This window comes from Phyllostomus hastatus, unplaced genomic scaffold (assembly GCF_019186645.2).
Source record: "Phyllostomus hastatus isolate PE091 unplaced genomic scaffold, TTU_PhHast_1.1 phas_scaffold_129, whole genome shotgun sequence".
NCBI classification, from domain to species: Eukaryota; Metazoa; Chordata; class Mammalia; order Chiroptera; family Phyllostomidae; genus Phyllostomus; species Phyllostomus hastatus.
The window spans coordinates 32,801,814-32,821,869 of NW_025334009.1; the positions used below are offsets into that span (position 1 = coordinate 32,801,814).

Here is a 20,056-nt window from a genome sequence, read left to right on the forward strand (position 1 = left end):
AAAACTCCAGAAAAGAACTAAAGAAAATGTAGATCAGCAATCTATCAGATGCAAACTTCAGAACACTGTTTAATAAGGATGCTGAAGGAGATTACTGAGAACCTTAACAGCATAAAAAAGATCCAGTCAGAAAAGAAGGACATACTAATTGAATACAGTACAATTTACAGGGAAACAACAATAGAGTGGATGAAGCCGGGAATCAAATCAATGATTTAGAACATAAGGAAGGAGAAAGCAACTATGCAGAACAACAAAGAGAAAAAAGAATCCAAAAAAATGAGGATAGTGTAAGCAGCCTCTAGGAAACCTTCAAGTGGTACAACACTTGCATCATAGAGGTGCCAGAAGAATAGAAAGATAATGGAAATCTATTTGAAAACATAATGAAAGAAAAGTGCCCTAATTTGGTGAAGGAAATAGACATGCTAGTCCAGGAAGCAAAGCGAGTCCCAAACAAGATGGATGCAACAGGCCAATCCAAGACACATCATAGTTAAAATATCAAAGGTTAAAGATAAAGAAAGAATCTTCAAAGCAGCAAAAGAAGTTCCTTACCTACAGGGGTGTTCCCATAAAACTATCAGCTGATTTCTCAAAAGAAACTTTGGAGGATAGAAAGGATTGGCAAGAAATATTCCAAGTCATGAAAAGCAAGGACATACAGCCAAATTGCTGTAAACAAAAAATATACCATTTAAAATTGAAGGGTAGATAATGAGATTTCCAGGCAAGAAAAAGCTAAAGTAGTTCATCATCACCAAACCACTTTTAGATAAAATGTTAAAGGTACTTGTTTATTAGGTCAAAACTATAATCAATAAAATGGCAATAAATAAGTATGTATCAACAATTGAATTTAAATCACAAACTAAGCTAACAAGAAGAACAGAGACAGAATCATGGATACAGAGAGCGGTTTGATGATTGCCACATGGGAGGTGAATGTGGGTGAAGAGGTGAGATGAGGAAGAAGTGCAAATGGATAGTTACAGAATAGTCATGGGGATGTAAACTATAGTATAGGAATTAAAGAAGCCAAAGAACTTATAAGCATGACCCATGGACAAGAACAATGGTGTGGGAATTGCCTGAGGGAGTTAGAGCGCTGGGTGGAGGTGGCAAAGGGGGAAAAATTAGGACAACTGTAATAGTATACTCAATAAACTATAATTAAAAAATTAAAAGCACAGTAAATACAAGTCACAAAACTGATAACATCCTATTATTTATTTGAAAATAAATTCTCACAAATGTTCACATGAGGAAAAAACTTAAATACCAACATGTAATGGTAATTATGAGATGGTATGATTATGGCTAATTTTTTTAAACTTTAGTTTTATTGCTGACACTATTACAGATGCCCTTATTACCCCCACCCCTACCCACCTCCATCCAGCCCCCATGCTTGTTGCCTCTAGGCATCACCACACTGTTTTCTTTGTCTATGGGTTGTGCATATATGTTCTTTGGCTAATCCTTTTGCCATAAGTCTGTTCCGTGTATTCATGCCTGTTTCTATTTTGTTCATTAGATTCCACATATAAGTGAGATCATATGGTTATTTGTCTTTCTCTGATTTTACTTTGTATTCTTCTCCTTTTCTGCATTCTCTATAATTTTTATGAAAACGAATCCTCCAAAGAAAGCTAATTTTCACACCTGATAATAGAAAGTAAAAGAGATAAATATAAGAAAATAATAGTTTCTTAACTAGAAAAATACATTTTATTGATACAGTTATGATATAGTGGCATTCGCAAATTTGGCAAATTATGTCACAAGTCCCATGAAAACTCTTAAGTCTACTATACAGAGACCCTGGCAAGCTAAAAAAAAAAACCCTCCTGTATCTATAGGAGGGGTGATAAAAACAAAGATGATCAAGTGAAAAAAAAGTAACAGTACAAGGACAAAGCAATCAGAAGGCAAGACTCTGGGACAACCTTTTAAAAATACATTTTGTTGTGATATCTAACAATGAACTTCATATATAGTTTAAAATCAATGAAGTGTTCTACCTTCAAGACTGTTTACATAGTAATTACATTCCTGAAAAATTGTTCATTAACACCCATGTAAATACTTCTTATGATTCATATAAAAATTTCCGTGGTAAAAAATCATATTAAAAGATAAAATATAAAAGAGAGATTACTTATTTTTTCAAGGATAACCATATATACTGGTTAACCAGAAATATCCTGTCTGGTTAAGAGTTATAAAAGTTGTACTGAATTTAGTAAATACAATTTGGGAACTGAGAGCCAAAAATTAAATAAAATGAAAATTCATATTGCTAGCTTTCTTAATAGTGTTTTTTTGATAGAAATTAACTATTTACTTCCTTGTTTATATCTGATTTCCCATTTGTAATGTCTTTTATTACAAAAATAAAGTGGGTGTTTGATAAATTCAAGTAAAATATGAATGAATGGAAATACTAAACCATGATTAGCTCTTTATGCCTTTATAAAATACTGCCAGTATAGCTGATTAAATGTCAGGCACCAGCTCAAGCACTCCCAATTTCTTTTAATGAAGTGGCTACCATTATTTCCCCACTTTGCATATAATGAAAATGAGGCCACCAGATAAGGACTTGTCCAAGTTTCTCAACTAGTAATAGACAAATGAGGGACACGGATGCTGACAGTCTGGCCTAGAACCCATTCTATGAACTACTGTATTACATAGTTTCAGCAACTGAAAGTCAAAGGAAAAAATACAATTTTACTGAGGCAGAATAATTTTCAGTCTAAGAGTGGAGACAAAGCAATATCATATATCATATTTTTTCTTCAGAAGTCCAGAGATGCTGACTTGGTGAGGAATGCTAATCAATAATGAATATTATGTCAATATAAAATCAACCATATGTCAACACAGTACTGTTAAATAATAAGACATAAAGAAATGTTTACTTCCCCAAGAGTCGGAGAGTTACCTACTCTTTACTACTGGTAAACATTGGCCTCTTAGCATACTGAGGCCACTTGAATATCGTATGATGATCTTAATCACATTTTCTAATTATTCCAAAATTCAAGTTAGAAAAAAAATAGAATAGACTGAGTCATGAAGCCATTTTTAATGTTTTGTATTCTTAATCCCACTTTATTTAAATTAGCATTTTCACCTGATAGTGAAAGTTAGCCAACAGTAATTTATTTGTATCATAGAAATTATGTAGGTGATAAAATGACAAAAAATCAAAAAGTGACAGACCATTATCCTGCAAACTGCCATCCAACAAAATCTGAATTCAATAATTTGTAAAGTATTGGTATACATTTTAAAAGCAAATGTCTAAGACTACTGTAATTATAAATATGAAAAACAGATTCGAGTACATTTTTTCTCCATAATGCCAAACAAAGTGGTAAACAAAAAAATCCTACCCATTTTGACCTTAAGAATATTTTCTCAAGAAAATTTCATCAAATTTAGAAAAATGTGCCCAGTCTCAGACTGTAAATCCACCAAAATAATAATATTATTACTTATAAAAATCAAGTCCACAAACTATGTTCTAATATGTCCAACTGAGATAGCTATTTAGAACAGAAATAAGGGCACTTATTTCTGAAGATTAATGATTGATGAAAACTGTACTATGAAGTGAAAATTCTTTATTAACACAAGTCAAATAGGACAGTATGTTTTAAATTTCCAAATGAGAGAACAGAAAAAAAATAACAAGATATGATATAAAATGTAATTACTAATAGTATGTTCCAATTTAATGATAAAGGGAATTCCAAAATAAATGAGAAAGCACAGTTATCACCAATAAAAAATAAATAAATAAAACTATGGAAGAGACCTAAAGTACTATAAGATGAAAATTTTTTTTAAAAAATGTTATGAAACAGTATTTGAGCTAACCAGAGGATATGCTTGGGAGCAAGACCTCAAAAGGCTGAGTAAAATACTACCATGATGAAAATTTTTAATGGAAATGGGGTAAAAGTATACAATTAAATGCAATGCAGAAACAATGACAACAGGGACACATTATTGAACTGATAATAAGAAAATGGGGTATTTGGAAAACAGATTAAAAGCATGTACTAGTGATAAGACCACTGTGATGACTTATGAATCTCTGGAACTAATTATATTTGTATCCTATAAAACAACTAACTGACTGATTGTCTATCTTCTTAGCTAAGATATAATCAATATCATGGAGCATTTTATTCTAAAACCAATATTCATTCGTGGCTATAAGCTACCTTGTAAAACTGTCCATGAAACACAGTCTCCGAAGCATAGGATTAAATGTTCCTGACCATTTTATCTAGTCCCCAAGACTCATCCTGCAAAGTGAATAAAAAGTATTATCTTTTAATCTATCCCTTGTACACATATACCATCACACACACACACACACACACACACACACGCGCGCGCGTACGTACGTACGTAGAGGGGCAAAGATGAGAACAGAAATATCCTTGACCAGATGGGTGATTATTACCCATTCTGGAATTAAGTTCTACACAAGAAATTCTCTGTGCTTTGTTGAAGGGTAGGTGACTGATTTGTCTCATATTTTATAAAACCAAGCCTTGGAAGATATGATCATTAACACAGATACACAGAAGTTACAGTAATATTTTGAAGTACATTTGAGAATGACTTTAAAAACGGTTTTAGCTTTTGAAAAAAATCAAAAACATAATGATCCGTTTTTACTATATTTGATTTAGAAAAGTAATTTCTAATTCAAATAAGGTTGATAATCATATAAAAAGAGCACTTAAGACAAAATGGCATTTACCAAGCAGGTTTTTAAAAAAGCTATCATGATCACAGGTAAATGGTGGAAAGAGAAAGCCAGAAAGGTACTAGGAGGAGGAAGAGGGATGTACTTAAATCTAAGGCAACAGGAGGAAAGCCATCATTAAAATATATTTAAGTATATATAAAGTTAGAAATTCAGTTAGAATTTCCCCAATAGGGAAAAACAATACAATAATAAAAGTCACTAAAAATGTGCCAAAGGAAAGGAGAACTGAAATGTATCATCATAAAGTAGGCAAAATACAGTAATACATTTACAGGGCAGTGAAAAACAAATGCAAATGAATTAAAGTGAATTTTACAGGAAATCAAAACATTTTAAAAGAAAAAACATTCAGGTCCTGACAGGTGTGGCTCAGTGGGTTGGGCATCTTCCCATGTACTGCAAGCCAGGCATGTGCCCTGACTGGGAATTGAACCAGTGACCTTTTGGTTTGCAGGCCCATGCTCAATCCACTGAGCTATACCAGCCAGGGCATCTTCCCATAAACTGAAAGATGCCTGAGGCAACCACCCATCAATGTTTCTCTCACTCTCTTTCGCCCTCCCTTGCTCCCTCTCTAAAAACAAATAAATAGCCCTGGTTGATGTGGCTCAGTGGATTGAGCACTGGCCTGTGAACCAAAGGGTCACCACTTTGATTCCTGGTCAGGGCACATGCCTAAGTTGCAGGCCAGGTCCCTGGTTGGGTGCATGCAGGAAGCAACCACACACTGATGTTTCTCCCCCCCCCAAAATAAATAAATTAATTGATTAATTTAAAAATTAAAAAAAAATAAAATCTTAAACATAAAAGGCACAAATAGAATGGATTAACTATATAAAGTAAGGATAAAAAGAGAATTGAAAAAAATATAGTGACTTGCAACAGTTAAAGCAAAAAATGAAAAATTATACAATATAGTAAGCTTTGCAGTAAGTAGTTACACTAAGGTAGTATCAGCATGACCTAGAAACCTGTTCAACTCTGGGGGCAAGGCCATGCAATCTGTTTCAATAAATGCTGTAGATGATTCTAATGAATGCTCAAGTTTGCAAAGCAAACTCTTATTATATTAGATAAATGAGAAATCTAAATGCAGGATTAACTACAATTGACTGAAACTAAATATGGCTCTTGTTATGGTTATGTGGCAAGATGAATATAAACAAAGTTACTACTACTAAAAAGAATGTAATTTGAGAGTATTTAAATATCTGTGTACGTACAAACACACATACTGGCACACTGTGTATAATACATGAAAAAGAATATTCATTTTAGGTAAGCACAATTAAAGTAGTTGAAGGAAAATAGGACAATTGCTAAATTAACAAAATTACCCTGTTGTGAAAAAATCAAGAAAAAAATGAAATGTACTTGGCTGAGTTTTCTAGATAATTCTAAGGTGAAAGTAAAAGTGAAAACTGGAAACTGTTAAGTTCTTCAGATTATCTACAGTCTACATAAATGAACTATTTTGAGAAACATTACATTCAGATATACTTAGGTTATTACAGCACTAGAAACAGAAAGAATGAGAGAGATAGCAATTACCTATTACAATTAGATGGAACTGCTTCCAATATATAAACAAATAAATATTTACACATTTATGGACAATAACAATGAGTAATAAAGCAATGTAATTAAGTCAAAAAATACTATGAATTTAAAATTTCAACTATTATTTGGATTTATCAAAGAATATGGACTACTGGATTCCTAAATTTTTTTTATTATTAAATAAGGAGGCAAAAAAATAAACATTCAGAGAGATTTGCTGACATTTGCCAGAAATTCCATTTTCAAAGCTAGCAAGTGCTATTTATCAAAATAGGCATTTATTTTGGAGGGAGGGAAATGATATTTTTCAGGATCGCAGAAATTAATTTAAATTAATATTTAACTTAAATAAAGTTTAATTAGAAAACACTTAACAAAACTAAATGGAAAGGAAATAAAATGTTGATTACTCACCAGCAAGGGTGCTTGTATGCCTAAAAGCTCTGACCTGGGAGTCTGACAAACCAGTCAAAAGGGAGATTACTGTGTCCATCATATACTCATCATAAATTATGCTATACTGACACTGTCGAATCAGGACTCCAATAAATTCACAAAAGTTTGAACGAAATTTTTTCCACTGAGGCCCCGGCATGGTAAGGGGATAATCACCACTGTCCTAAAAGGGATTAAAAAAAAACATTAAATATGACATACAACATCAGTTTGATCAGTTTTTTTCTTCTTATCTATAGAGTCCTTTTCCTCCAAGTAGATGTGGAAAGAAATTGGAGAGGACTTCCACAGGCACATTGATGGCTTTACCTTTTTTGTTTATTTTGATCATCCACAACTAAGTAATTCTTAATGTACTCAAAATTATTACTTAGATACGGTATTTAATTCATTGTTCTAAGCCAATCATTTAAAAGAATAATTCCATGTTGTTGTACTTGGGGTCCTAATTGAGATAACTTGAAGCAGAAAACAACAATTTTTAAACAAGTTTAGACAGAAAAAATATTTGCCATTGAATTCAGATCAAACCAATCATGGTACCTGTGTTACACAGCATCTTTCTATTATTTTAAATAGAATTTTTAATAATTGAGAATTTCAAAAATATAAGTATTTTATTAAGAAGTCCAAAACTAATTTTATACTTGAAACTGCAATCCCATTTTTTCCAATTTTACTATGAACTCTCCATTAACTGTTTTATAGAGAGGATCTGTTAATTTTTTAAAGAAAACATATAATATATGCTCTTGGTATCACGAGACTGGGTCATCTTGTTTAAAACACAAAGCTGACATACGTTACAGGATAAACTAATCCCATATATGTGTCTGAAAGACCATTTAGTTCAATTAAGACTTGTTAAAATAAAAAATTATTGTTAAAATAATTTAATAAGATATAGAATCTAAATCTGGCTTTAACTAGATAATTTAATAGGTCTTAATAATTACTAAATTATATTACAAAATATAAATGTGAGTCATTTTTATCACTGTAAAGTCATGTTTTGTAGATGTGTTTCAAAATTGTTTGTTTAAAGTCTTGAAATTACCAGGGTATAATTACAGTACAGCCATTGTTAATATAATGAAAACAGTCTGCTTGACATCAATGTAACCTGGCAGCCAAGGAAGTGGAATGTACATGTGTGAACAATGACGACTTCATTGTACTCAACAGTGGAGTTGGTAAACATTGTTGAGGGAGCATGTGTACTGTATGGTCATCACATTAAAAATGACTGGGTGAGTAGAGCTCCAAATCTGCATCACATTTTGCATTAAGCTTAAACATTCCTCTGCGGAAACTATTTAGATAATTCAGAAGGTCAAAGCTAAGGGCAACTTCATCATGTCAATATGGCCACTCATGCATCATATCTCATGCAGTTTTTGGCAAAACATCCAATCATCCAGGTGACTCAGCCCTCCAACAGTCCAGATTTGGCTCCCTGTCACTTCTGGCTTTTTCCTAAAACTAAATTCACCTTTGAAAGGGAAGAGATTTCAAATGACTGTCAATGAGATTCAGGAAAATATGACAGGGCAGGTGTATCAGAGACAGGGCAACTGATAGCAACTGGGAGAACTGTCGAGGTCCCAAGGTGCCTACTTTGAAGGGAACTGAGGCATCATTGTCCTATGTACAATGTTTCTTTTATCTTCTTCAATAAATGTCTCTATTTTTCATATTACATGGCTGGATAACTCTGGACAGACCTCATATAGTTGATTATTACAAACTCGGATAAGGATTTAATCTAGTACCCACTAATAAAAACGTTACTGCTGAGTCATACTTTGGCTTATGAACATCTCATTAAAACATTTCTCACAATGAATGTGAATGCTCCCAACAATATCATGGAAGGGTTTAACTCTACCCAAAAACAATATAAATCAATAGACTATAACTGGTACTTCTAAAAATAGTAGTTTAATTCTACAACTTATTTGGTTAGCCATAAGACAATGGGTAATAAAAACAGCCAAAAATTTAATATATGACCCATGGTGCTCAAGTAGAAAGCACAATTGTTACTTGAATACTCTTTCTCCAGATATTTTAGATTATACACTTGCAGTTATACACTAGGCAGAATAGTTGTTACTATCCTACTCATTATTATTCTGATTTGCTTGATGTAGTTCATTGCCAAACTATTCATGTTTTGCATATCCAAGTCCCCTGTAAAAAAAACTCAGATGAAGGTTACACAAAGACTAGAGATGATTTATTGAGCTTTACCCCTGGGAAGAATGAGCTGTTTCAACTGAGAATCTGAGGACAACTTCAGATGGGGACTATACCTGAGACTTGCTTCCCTGGGGCCTCTTCGTTGCTCAAATGTGGTCATTACCCCTATGATTATGACTTCTGCTATATTAACATCTCATTCACAAACCTGCCTACCTCTACTATGTGAGACATGGAAATGAGCTTTCCTGACCACAAGAGACCAAGTATTCCTGATGACTCTATTCTAGAATGGTTGATTATCAATACTTCCCAAGGAAAAATCAATAGACAGTGGCGAGAGTGAACAGAAATATCTAAAACAAAATCACTAATAAGAAGGTGTCCTAGAATGGAGCCAGGAGGCTCTTAAGGAAGTGGGGCTTATGCCCATGATGCATCCTATACACATTTTGTGCCTCAGTTCTCAGAGCTGCTAACAAGTTGCTAAACCAGTTAATAAATTCAGCTCAAGTCAGAACCATATATATCCTGGAACAATGAATGCTGCATGGAGAACATATGAACTGGAATTCCTCCTTGTAGTTTTTGCCTTCTTATTTGCATATTGGAACTAACTAATCCCTGTTAGCCTAGTCAGCAATCCTTCATATGCACGTAAATATTACATTTTGTGATTTCTGCCTTTATAAAACTGATCTTCCTTTGTTCCCCCTCCAGCAAAATTTAGGATGCTACTTGAATCTGTGTTATCTGGGCTACAGCTCCTTTTGCTCAAATAAATGCTATTTATTTTTTGAGTGTAAAATTAATTTTGATCTACATGAGTGTGGACTTAAGAAGCTAGATGATCTGGGTTCAATTCCTAGCTTTGCCATTTGCTAGCTGTGTGAGCTGAGGCAAATTTCTTTACAACTTGTGCCTCACTGTTCTCACTTGTAAAATGGAGACAACCATAACTTAAAAGACCTACCTCATAAAAGTGTTCTGGAGATTAAATATATGTAAAATACAACAGTGCCTGGCACACAGATATATAAGTATTTTCTGTTATTCTTCAACATTTTACCTCTCGTCTCTAGTATTTTGCATTGCAAGGTTCACAGTTACAATATTACTGCCTGTGTTACTGCTTCTCACATTACAACTGACCACAATTTCTTGACTTCATGAGTTTTTCTATTTGATTATTCCTTTGTCTTTTGGCATTTCTCATTTCCAACTTTGCTTCCTTACTTTAATGTTGTCTACCTTCCTCAATTTGGAACCATATCACAAAGTAGTATGTATAACAAATCCTAAGTAGTATATTTCAAAAAAAAAATATTAGAACTTATCCTTATTTTTACTTAAAAATAAAAAGCAACTTAATTGTAACTAATATTTAATACATAACAAGTTTGTCCTGGCCTAACTAGGTCCAAATTTTAGACTATTTTGTGCCACAGATGGTATTTGAGATATCTCAAAAGAGAAATGTAAGAAGAGTTCAATGCTCAAATTGGCTGACATTATGGCATTCCTCACTGATTTGTTCACGTTTTTTAACTTCTATATGATTAATGTAATGTATTTATGGTTTAAAGTATTTATTTTTAACTCTTCATGAAATAGGAAAACATAGATTTCTGAGGGAAAAAGTGAAAAAAAATATGAACAAGTAATCTAAATGAATAATAATAAATGTGTCAGTACTGACACCTGCCACACAAACTCTTCTTAGACCACTATAAAAGTTAAAAAGTCATGATGATCTAATGATGTCTGAAAAGAAATTGATTTAATAGTATGTGCATTTAATTCTATACACACACATATGCTTTAAACTACACTATAATATAATGGAAAATAACACACTCATTTATCTGGTCACCAAGAGTGGAAGGGGAAAAAAATTTAATTTTATCAGATATTTAGGAAACAGTGTGGAACTAAGGAAGTCTGAAACAGTCACCAGTTAGTTGTTTCCTAAGCACTGTCCACACAAAAACTCTAGCCTTTTGAGAGAGGCTGTGTGGAAGGAGAGGAAAAAACACTAACTTTATATGTAAAACTGGTCATATCATAGGTTTTCACTAGTAACAATATAGGCTGAAAATGTTTTATTGATTGGACACAGTCAAAAAATTTTAGAGACTTTAATTTGGGAATGGAGATAATTTGAGCTTTCTTCTACCATAGCTTTGGCATTTCCTTAACATTTTCTCAGACTGTATACAATTTAACCATTTGTATAATTCTTAAAATTTTTAATCCTTTGATTAATAAATGCTGATAGGTAAAAGTTCTATACTGAAGTTTAAATAAACAAATTCACAGAAGGATATATTATAAACAAGAGAAAAAAGCTACAGGATAAATTGTAATCATTATACCAGCACAATGCAAAATCTCTACTTGTGAGCAACACCATACAGACTGGCACAGACAAGAATTAAAGGCACTAAGTGAATATATCAAGTACGTTGTGTTGCAAAGGTTTCCCTATATGAATGTCACACTTAATACATGAAAACTATAAAAACCGACCTTTGGGAAACACAGTTAAGAGATTATATAAAGAGATGTGACTTTAATCTGAGGAAGAAGTGCTATTGTACTTTGTTTTACCTCCCAGAGGTTGGCTCCAACAGGAACCAAGTGTACCTATTAACTCTGAGGAGCTGGAGACTGCTCTGAAAATTAACATATTTCTAAATTAGGTTTATATTACAAATAACAAAGCACGTTTGGCTATGTGCAGGTTTGTAGGGCTTTAAAAAGGTTAACTAATAACAAACATTATAAACAGTTTATAGTAAGGACTAGAAGCCACACTACACTTTTCAAGCAACATACTCTTGGACCACTGAATCCAAATTTAAATACCTTTCATCCAAGGTACTTCTAACTCATCTCACCATTGATGGGCTTTTTATACTACATTACATTCATGCATTTAACAAATTTTAATGGCTATTCCCTTTGAACCAGACATTGTTCCAGGCTCTTGGGATCCAATGATTCTTGTCATCAGATCTTTTAGATTTTTGCCACAAAATATAATTTACCAAAATTTACCTCCCTCCATAACCGACATAGTAAGGTGAAGAAAAAAAAAATACAGTATATATTATAACAATATGCAGGCATTTAAATTCAATTTCTGAGGGTATATAAAAGTGTCAAAAAGAGCAATACTTGATAAATTGATTGAAGACAAAATGAGTAGACATGAAAGACAGACCTAACTTATTATTGTGCTTTAAACAAATACATTCTAACAATCAAAACTTAATTGTAATATAATATAGTAAACAATTATAATTATTAATTGTACTTCGTTTTCAAACAGGAAAAAATTAGAATGGTGACTGTTAAGTCTTCTTTGATTAGGCAGTAATCTCCAAAGGTTGGGAAAAATTAGGAATTTAAGTACCTTTTTAAAAGTTTCACTACATTTAACTCATTGTCAGATTTGGTGACAGTTTACTGTTCCTCCAACATACCCTGAATATCTGATAACATTCACAGGAATATTTTCTTAGGTATATAATGAACTTCATTTTGGTGATTTCCTCACCTTCCTCTAGTTATCTCAAAAACCTTATAAAAACAATTATTTACTGTTATTGTGCATTTTCAAGGTATATTCATTTCTTTTCCATTTATTCTATTTTCATATATGAATTGTTTTTCTAACTTAAAATTTGGCTTTCTCTTTTTATATCCCTAAGAATGGAAGTTCCCTAAATTTGTTGTATATTAAAAATCACCCGGTGAACTTTTACAAGTCCCTATGCCCAGGTACATGATTTACAAATTAAATCAGTCTGTCAGGGATGTGAGAGGGAACCAAGCATAGATAGTTTTTAAATGTCACTAGGTAATGAAATTCATAGCATTACAGGCCTAACTCAAGAAACAAGAAAAATCTCAAATAAACAAGCTAACTTTACACTTGAAGAAACTTGTCAAAGAACAATAAACAAAGCCCAAAGTGAGAAGAAATAATATCAGAGCAAAAATAAACAAAATAAAGTCTAAAAGAAAAAATACACAAGGTCAATGAAACCACAAACTGGTTCTTTGAAAAGGTATGGCCAAAAAGTCCATATATTTTTTTTCTGTAAAATAAAAGACCCATTTCTCATTTTCACCAATAACTTTGTTGATTGGGATATTTTGAGTATGTTGGCTATGTCCTTCTGTTGGCTTCCAGTGGGTAGAGGCCAGAGGTGCTGCTAAACATCTCTCAACACATACGACAGCCCCACAGCAAAGAATTATTTGGCCAAATGTCAATAGTACCAAGAAACTTCGCAAACCACTTTGACACATTTGATCAGTCGCAGCACCTTCTCCATACACTGCACAAATAATTTTTTGTGTTTAAGTTGCATTTTTACCATTCTTGAAATAATAAAGTATAATATACTGAAAATGTTGTATCTCTTCTTCCTTCAATATTAACATGGCTACACAGCAATTTACCAATTTTGATAAGTTTTTTAAAAAATGGCACACTGATATATGACAGCTGTCACAATCCAACAAAATTTTTTTTGAATGAAGTTAAGTACAACTAAGCACTACTACAGCCATCATAGAAAAAAAACATAACAGACTTTTTGGCCAACCCAATAAACAAGAGTGATAAACCTTTAGATTTATAAAGGAAAAAGAGAAGACACAAAAATGTAACAACTGACTCACAGAATTACAAGGGATTATATGAAAATATAATAAAGAGCTACATGCCAATAAATTGGGCAATTTTAAGAAATGAATAAATTCCTAAAAACATAAAACTCTCCCAAGACTGAATAAAGAACAAAAACTCCAGATAGACCAATTATTAATGAAACTGAAGCAGTAATCAAAATCCTTGCAGAAACAAAGGTCCTGGGTGGATGCCTTCACAAATGAAGTTTATCAAATATTCAAAAATGAATTAACAAAAATTCTTCCCAAACAGAATTTTTGGAATTCTATTCCAAAAAATTCTATTCCAAAAATTAAAGAGGAGGAAAGATTCCCAAGCTCATTTTTACAAGGCCAGAATTATCCTAATCCTAAAGCCAGATGGATGCTACAAAGAAAAAAAAATTATAGACCAATATCCCTCATGAAAGCAGATGCTAAAATCCTCAACAAAATATTAGCAAACCAAATTCAGCAATACTTTAAAAAGATCATTCAACATAATCAAGTGGGATTTATTTCTGGGATGCAAGGCTGGTACAATATCCACAAATGTATTTGATAAAATCCAACACTAATTTATGATAAAACCTCACAGCAAAATGAAAATACCGGGAACAAATCTGAACATAACAAAAGGCTGAGTATGACAAACCTAGAGCAAACATATAATCAATGGGATAAAACAAAAAGCATTTCTCTTAGGATGAGGAACGAGACAGGGGTGTCCATTTTCACCACTCTTATTCAACACAGGACTGAAAGTCCTAGCCTCAGCAATCAGACAAAAAGAAATAAAAGGCAACCAAGTTGGAAAGGAAGAAGTAAAACTGTCATTATTTGCAGGTGACATGATACTGTATATAGAGAACCCTAAATATTCCACCAAAAAACAAATTCAGCAAAGTAGTAGGATACAAAATAAATATCAAGAAATTGATTGCATTTTTATACACCAATAATGAATGATCAGAAAAGGAAACTAAGAAAACAATCCCTGAGGGGACTGAAGGGATCCAGCAAAAGAGAATAAATATAAAAGAGAAAAAAACCTCATGGACATGGCCTACAGTGTAGTGATTACAGGGGGAAAGGCATGAGTGGAACAGGGTGTAAGAAGAATAAATAATAATGAAAAAATATAAAAAATAAAACAATCCGTTTCTCAGTTGCATTAAAAAATAAAACACTAAGAAAAAAATGAAACAAGGTGATAAAAGACCTGTACTCAAAAAATTGTAAGACACTCAAAAAAATTAAAGATACAAGTAAATAAAAGCATATACAGTCCTCATGGATAGAAAAATTTAACACTTTTAAAATGTCCATACTACCCAAAGCAATCTATACATTAATGCAATTGCTATCAAAATATCAATGGTATATTTCATAGAACTGGCACAAATAATCCAAAAATTTACACAGAACCACAATGGACACAGTAATCTTAAGAAAAAAACAGAGGAATTTTGCTACCTGACATCAAAGCCAGAGTAATCAAGATGGCATGGTACGACATAAAAACAGACATATAGAGCAACAGAACCAAATGAAGGGCCCAGAAATAAATTCACACCTATATGTTCAATTAATATTTGACAGAGGAGGCAAGAGCGAACAGTGGGGTAAAGACAGTCTGTTCAATAAATGGTTTGGGGGAAACTGGGACAGATATGTGCAGAACAGAAATTATACCATCTTATTATACCATACACAAGAATAAACTCAAAATGGATTGAAAATTTAAATCCAAGACTTGACACCATAAAAATCCTAGAGGAAAACATAGGCAGTAAAACCTCAGATATTTCTCTTTGTAATATTTTTCTGTGTTAAGTGTCCTCAAGCAAGGGAAACAAAAGAAAAAAAATAAACAAATGGGACTATATCAACCTATAAGTTTTTGCACAGCAAAGGAAATAGTCAACAAAATGAAAAGACAACCAACTGAATGGTAGAACATGTTCATCAATTATACATCTGATAAAAAGTTAACATCCAAAATTTACAAAGAAATGAAATTGATGTAAATTTCAACACCAAAAAAAGAACAACCCAATTAAAAATTGAGCAAAGGATCTAAATAGACACTTCTCCAAAGAGGACATACAGATGGCCAATAGACATATGAAAAGATGTTCAACATCACTAATTCGGAGCAAAAGATATCAAAATATCAAAACCACAATGAGATATCACCTCACACCTGTCAAAATGGTTATCATCAATAAATCAACAAACACCAGGTGTTGAAGAGGTTGTGGAGAAAGGGAACCCTCATTGCACCGTTGGTAGAAGTGCAGATTGGTTTGGCCACTGTGGAAAACAGTACTGAAGTTCCAAAAGAAAGTTAAAAATAGAGATGCCTTATGATCCAGCAATTCTACCTCTAGGTACATATCCGAAAAAACCCAAAATGCTAATTTGAAAGAATTATATTCACTTATATTCACTGCAGTGTCATTTAGACTAGCCAAGCTATGGAAACAACCCAAATGTCTATCAATGGAGGAGTGAATAAAAAAGCCTTGGTACATATATACAAATAGAGTATTCTCAGCCATAAAAAATAATGAAATCTTCCCATTTGCAACAGCATGAATGAACCTACAAGGTATTATGCTATGTGAAACCTAAAGAACAATATGTATAAACAAAAAACAAAACAGAAACAGACTCAAAGAGAACAGACTGATGGTTGCTAGAGGGCAGAGGGTTTGGGGAACTGGGTGAGAAAAGTGAAGGAATTGAGAAGTATAGATTTGTAGTTACAAAATAGTGTTGAGGAAGTAAAGTGCAGCATAGGACATATAATCAATAATATTGTGATAAGTATGTGTGGTGCCAGTTGGGCACTAGAAATATCAAGGGGAATCCTTTGTCAAGTATATGATTGTTTAACCACTATGCTATACATTTGAAACTATACAAAATAATATAGAATGTCAATTATAATTTTAAAAAAATTAAAAATTAAATAAATATCCCTAGGTGATGTTGATATGCAAGAAAGTTTGGGAACTAAAGTCTTAAACTCTTAATAATATTCCATCATATGTTAGTGCCCTGAAGGTCCAAGATGCATAGTACTTTTAAATCTGTTACCTAATCACCTATAATTGAAGCTTGGCATGGTAGTTCAGTAGCTGGTCAGTAAACCTGCCACTTGCATCTTAATCTGGCTTTCTTATATTTGCCACATATAATCTTGTGAAATAACAACAAAAATAATTTTTTTTAGGGAAAGTTATCCCACAGAAATATTTCAGAGCCTAGTTGTTTTTTTTTAAGATTTTATTTATTTATTTTTTAGGCAGAAGAGAAGAAAGGGAGAAAGAGAGAACAAGAGAAGCATCAATGTGTGGTTGATTCTTGCATGCTCCCTACTGGGGACCTGGCCCACAACCCAGGTATGTGTCCTGACTGGGGATCGAACCAGTGATGCTTTGGTTCACAGACCGACACTCAATCCACTGAGCCACACCAGCCAAGGCCAGAACCTAGTTTTTTCATTATAAAAGTTAATACAGTGTATATACCTGAAAATAATCTAGGCCAGCCCCCTAAAATCAGAACATTAATATTTCACCAGAAATATACACAGATACTTACAGACTAGAATGTGTAAATATTAAAAATAGCCTTATGTTAGCTGAAGCCAGGTTCTGCCACTAATTAAATTGCAAAAAAGTCCTTTCAAAATTCAGAGCTTTATTGGATTAGAGAAGCAATTGCTTTGGATAAGCAATTATGGATGGAGATATATATACGTAAGGCTTACATATACATATGCAAGGCTTCTCCTATCGTGGAATGTGACTAGTCTGAAAGACACTGACAACTGTTTCTGTAAATACGCGCATGAAAATGTCTGCCATGAGCTACTAAAGTGAACACCTGATGAGAAAGACATATATTGTGCAATGTGTATTTGAGTATGTTAGGAGTACATTTTTAAATTAAAAATACGCACTACTAATAAAAAAACAGCCTCAGCCCACTCCACTGAAACAGTGGACCTAGAACAAAACCAATCTTTGTTGTTCATGTTGAAAGTCAAGAGAAAAAAAAAAACCTACTAGAAAATAGAATTGAAATTAATGATGGCTTAAAGCATGAATTGAGTTCACTATAAATATAGTACAGAAATAAAACTGTGTGTTTCAATAATCTGTGTAAAAGTACTTGAAAAATATTTCAGTGAAAATAAAAAAATGCAGAAAAAAAGAGTTCCGCACATTTCATTTGTGAAGACTAACAAAGAAAACACAATTATCAAGTGTTCCTAATACATGTTTAAGTTTTACACACAGACAAGGGGTGGTGGTTGTTAAAGACCACATAAAATAATTTTGGGAATTATGGATTAAAGTTAAAATAGCTTTCTCCAATAGAATATTTGAGAAGCTTAAGAAAGATCTTGTTCTGTGACAATGTATCAGATATAACATGAAATCTTTTCCTACTTCTGAGACCTACAAATCCTTTTTTCTTTTTCCATTTTCTTCCGAGTATGAAACTGTTGGACATGCTTTTATAAGTGCCCAACATTTATTTTATTAGGAAATTTTAGCTGGTCTTCAAAAATGAACGTCAAGAATCAACTTCCATTTCATACCACTAATTTTCTTATCCTTATCTGTCATCAATTTAATGTTACCTTCATGGAATGTAATCAAATCCCTAGAGATCATTAATTTTGGAATTAGTAGCATGGATTATCATATAAACAAGAACAAAGTATATCTTTACTTACACTAAACACTAAATCAAAAGTTAAAATAATCAACATATTCACTGTTGAAAAGTATAAGTAGCCATTTGCATAAATATTGAAATGTTATACCTCATCAAATTCTTCAGTCATTTTTCTGATGATTTCTGCATTCTGCATATTTCGAAACATCTCTATTCTCACGGTACCTGTGGAACAACATATTTTATAGTTAATCTTTTTCTGTTCCATGATAAACATTAAATTATCTGACATTTGTCTGGAAAGTTTTATATGCTTGGTTTAATTTCTTTCCCTCCACTAAACTCTTATCTATTTAAACAAATCTCTTTAAGAACTTTCAAGTTCTTTACATATTTTTAAAACACTGAACATTTTGTAAATTAGATAAGTATAAGGAAAAAATGCTGATAGGGACATTGGGAAAAGACAAAGACATAAAAAATATATTTATATTGCAGAGAGGACCCTAAAAATTGACTTAGATATATACTAGTGCTATCCAGACATATAGCTGACTGCCTTAATCTGTAAAACATCCAGAGTGCAATCTCTCTTCATGGATCTTTCTGATACTCTATATTGTCAGATTATTCTTCTATAAATTAAAATGAAATGTCCCTTAATCTAGTAACACACTTCAGATAAACTATTTTCTCTGAACTTGAAAAAGTCACCTAGTAACTTCTACAGAATATCAAAAAAAGTTAACACCCTTTTCATCTAATTATTTCATGCTACTTTTAACTACTTTACATTTATGTAAATATTATTACTCTTATAATAATAATGACTGGCATACACCAAAAACTGGGTTAAAAATTACCATAATTAAATCAACCTTGAGGACAGATAACACTGGCCTAATAATTACAAGAAGTTCAATTTCAACTGTATAAATGGGAAACAGTCAAGCTAAAACCTCAATCAGTAAGAAAATAATTACTTTATAACCTCTGTCAGGCTCTTTGTCAGTGTTTACCAGCTGCAATTTATGAAATGTACATGTAGCCTTACAGCAAAGAACATGGAGCTAAATTGTCACTAAAGGTCATGAAAATATGGTCTTAATTCAGAGGCACAACAAAAACTACAATGATTTCACATTCAACTTAATTTGACTTAATTTTTACTAATCTGTAAAATGAGAAAAATGCTATCTATCCTCTTTCATTTGAAAGTATTTTTAAGCATGTTTTAATTACTGGATATATGGGGTGGGGCAAAAGTTAACAGTTGTTCATATGAAAAATAGTAATAAATAATTACACAAAAATGAGTTCTGTGTTTCGAGTACTCACAACTGTAAACCTACTTTTGCCCAATCCTGTACAACTCTCTCATTCATGGTCAGGATGCAGAGCTAAGTACCATCAACAGGTAATCTCTATATCCAGCTGTAGGGATGAGAGAGTCTAGACTGGGAGTTTTGGGTGAATAAAACAATTTTTAGGAGTGTTCCTCCACAACATTCAATTTTCCTAAACAAAATGAGAAACTTTTATATTGTGATTTTATTTTAAGCTAACAACAGTATTATAGACAGTATTCAACAGTACTGAAGACGGGTTGTTTATGCTCTATAACACAGCCTTTATTATCAGACAATTCTTAAAAATTAA

At 32.5% G+C, this 20,056-nt stretch overlaps 1 protein-coding gene across 4 annotated transcripts in view; it reads right to left on the reverse strand.

Moving 5' to 3' along the window:
* The window catches only part of STAG1 (stromal antigen 1), a 387,806-nt gene that overhangs the window by 176,526 nt on the left and 191,224 nt on the right, over positions 1–20,056 (reverse strand). For all 4 annotated transcript variants that reach the window (XM_045856709.1, XM_045856706.1, XM_045856708.1 and 1 more), the window contains 2 exons: positions 18,546–18,622; positions 6,773–6,977 (listed from right to left, as the gene is read on the reverse strand). In XM_045856709.1, coding sequence (XP_045712665.1) covers positions 6,773–6,977; positions 18,546–18,622 — 282 coding nt within the window. The remainder of the gene's footprint in view (positions 1–6,772; positions 6,978–18,545; positions 18,623–20,056) is intronic.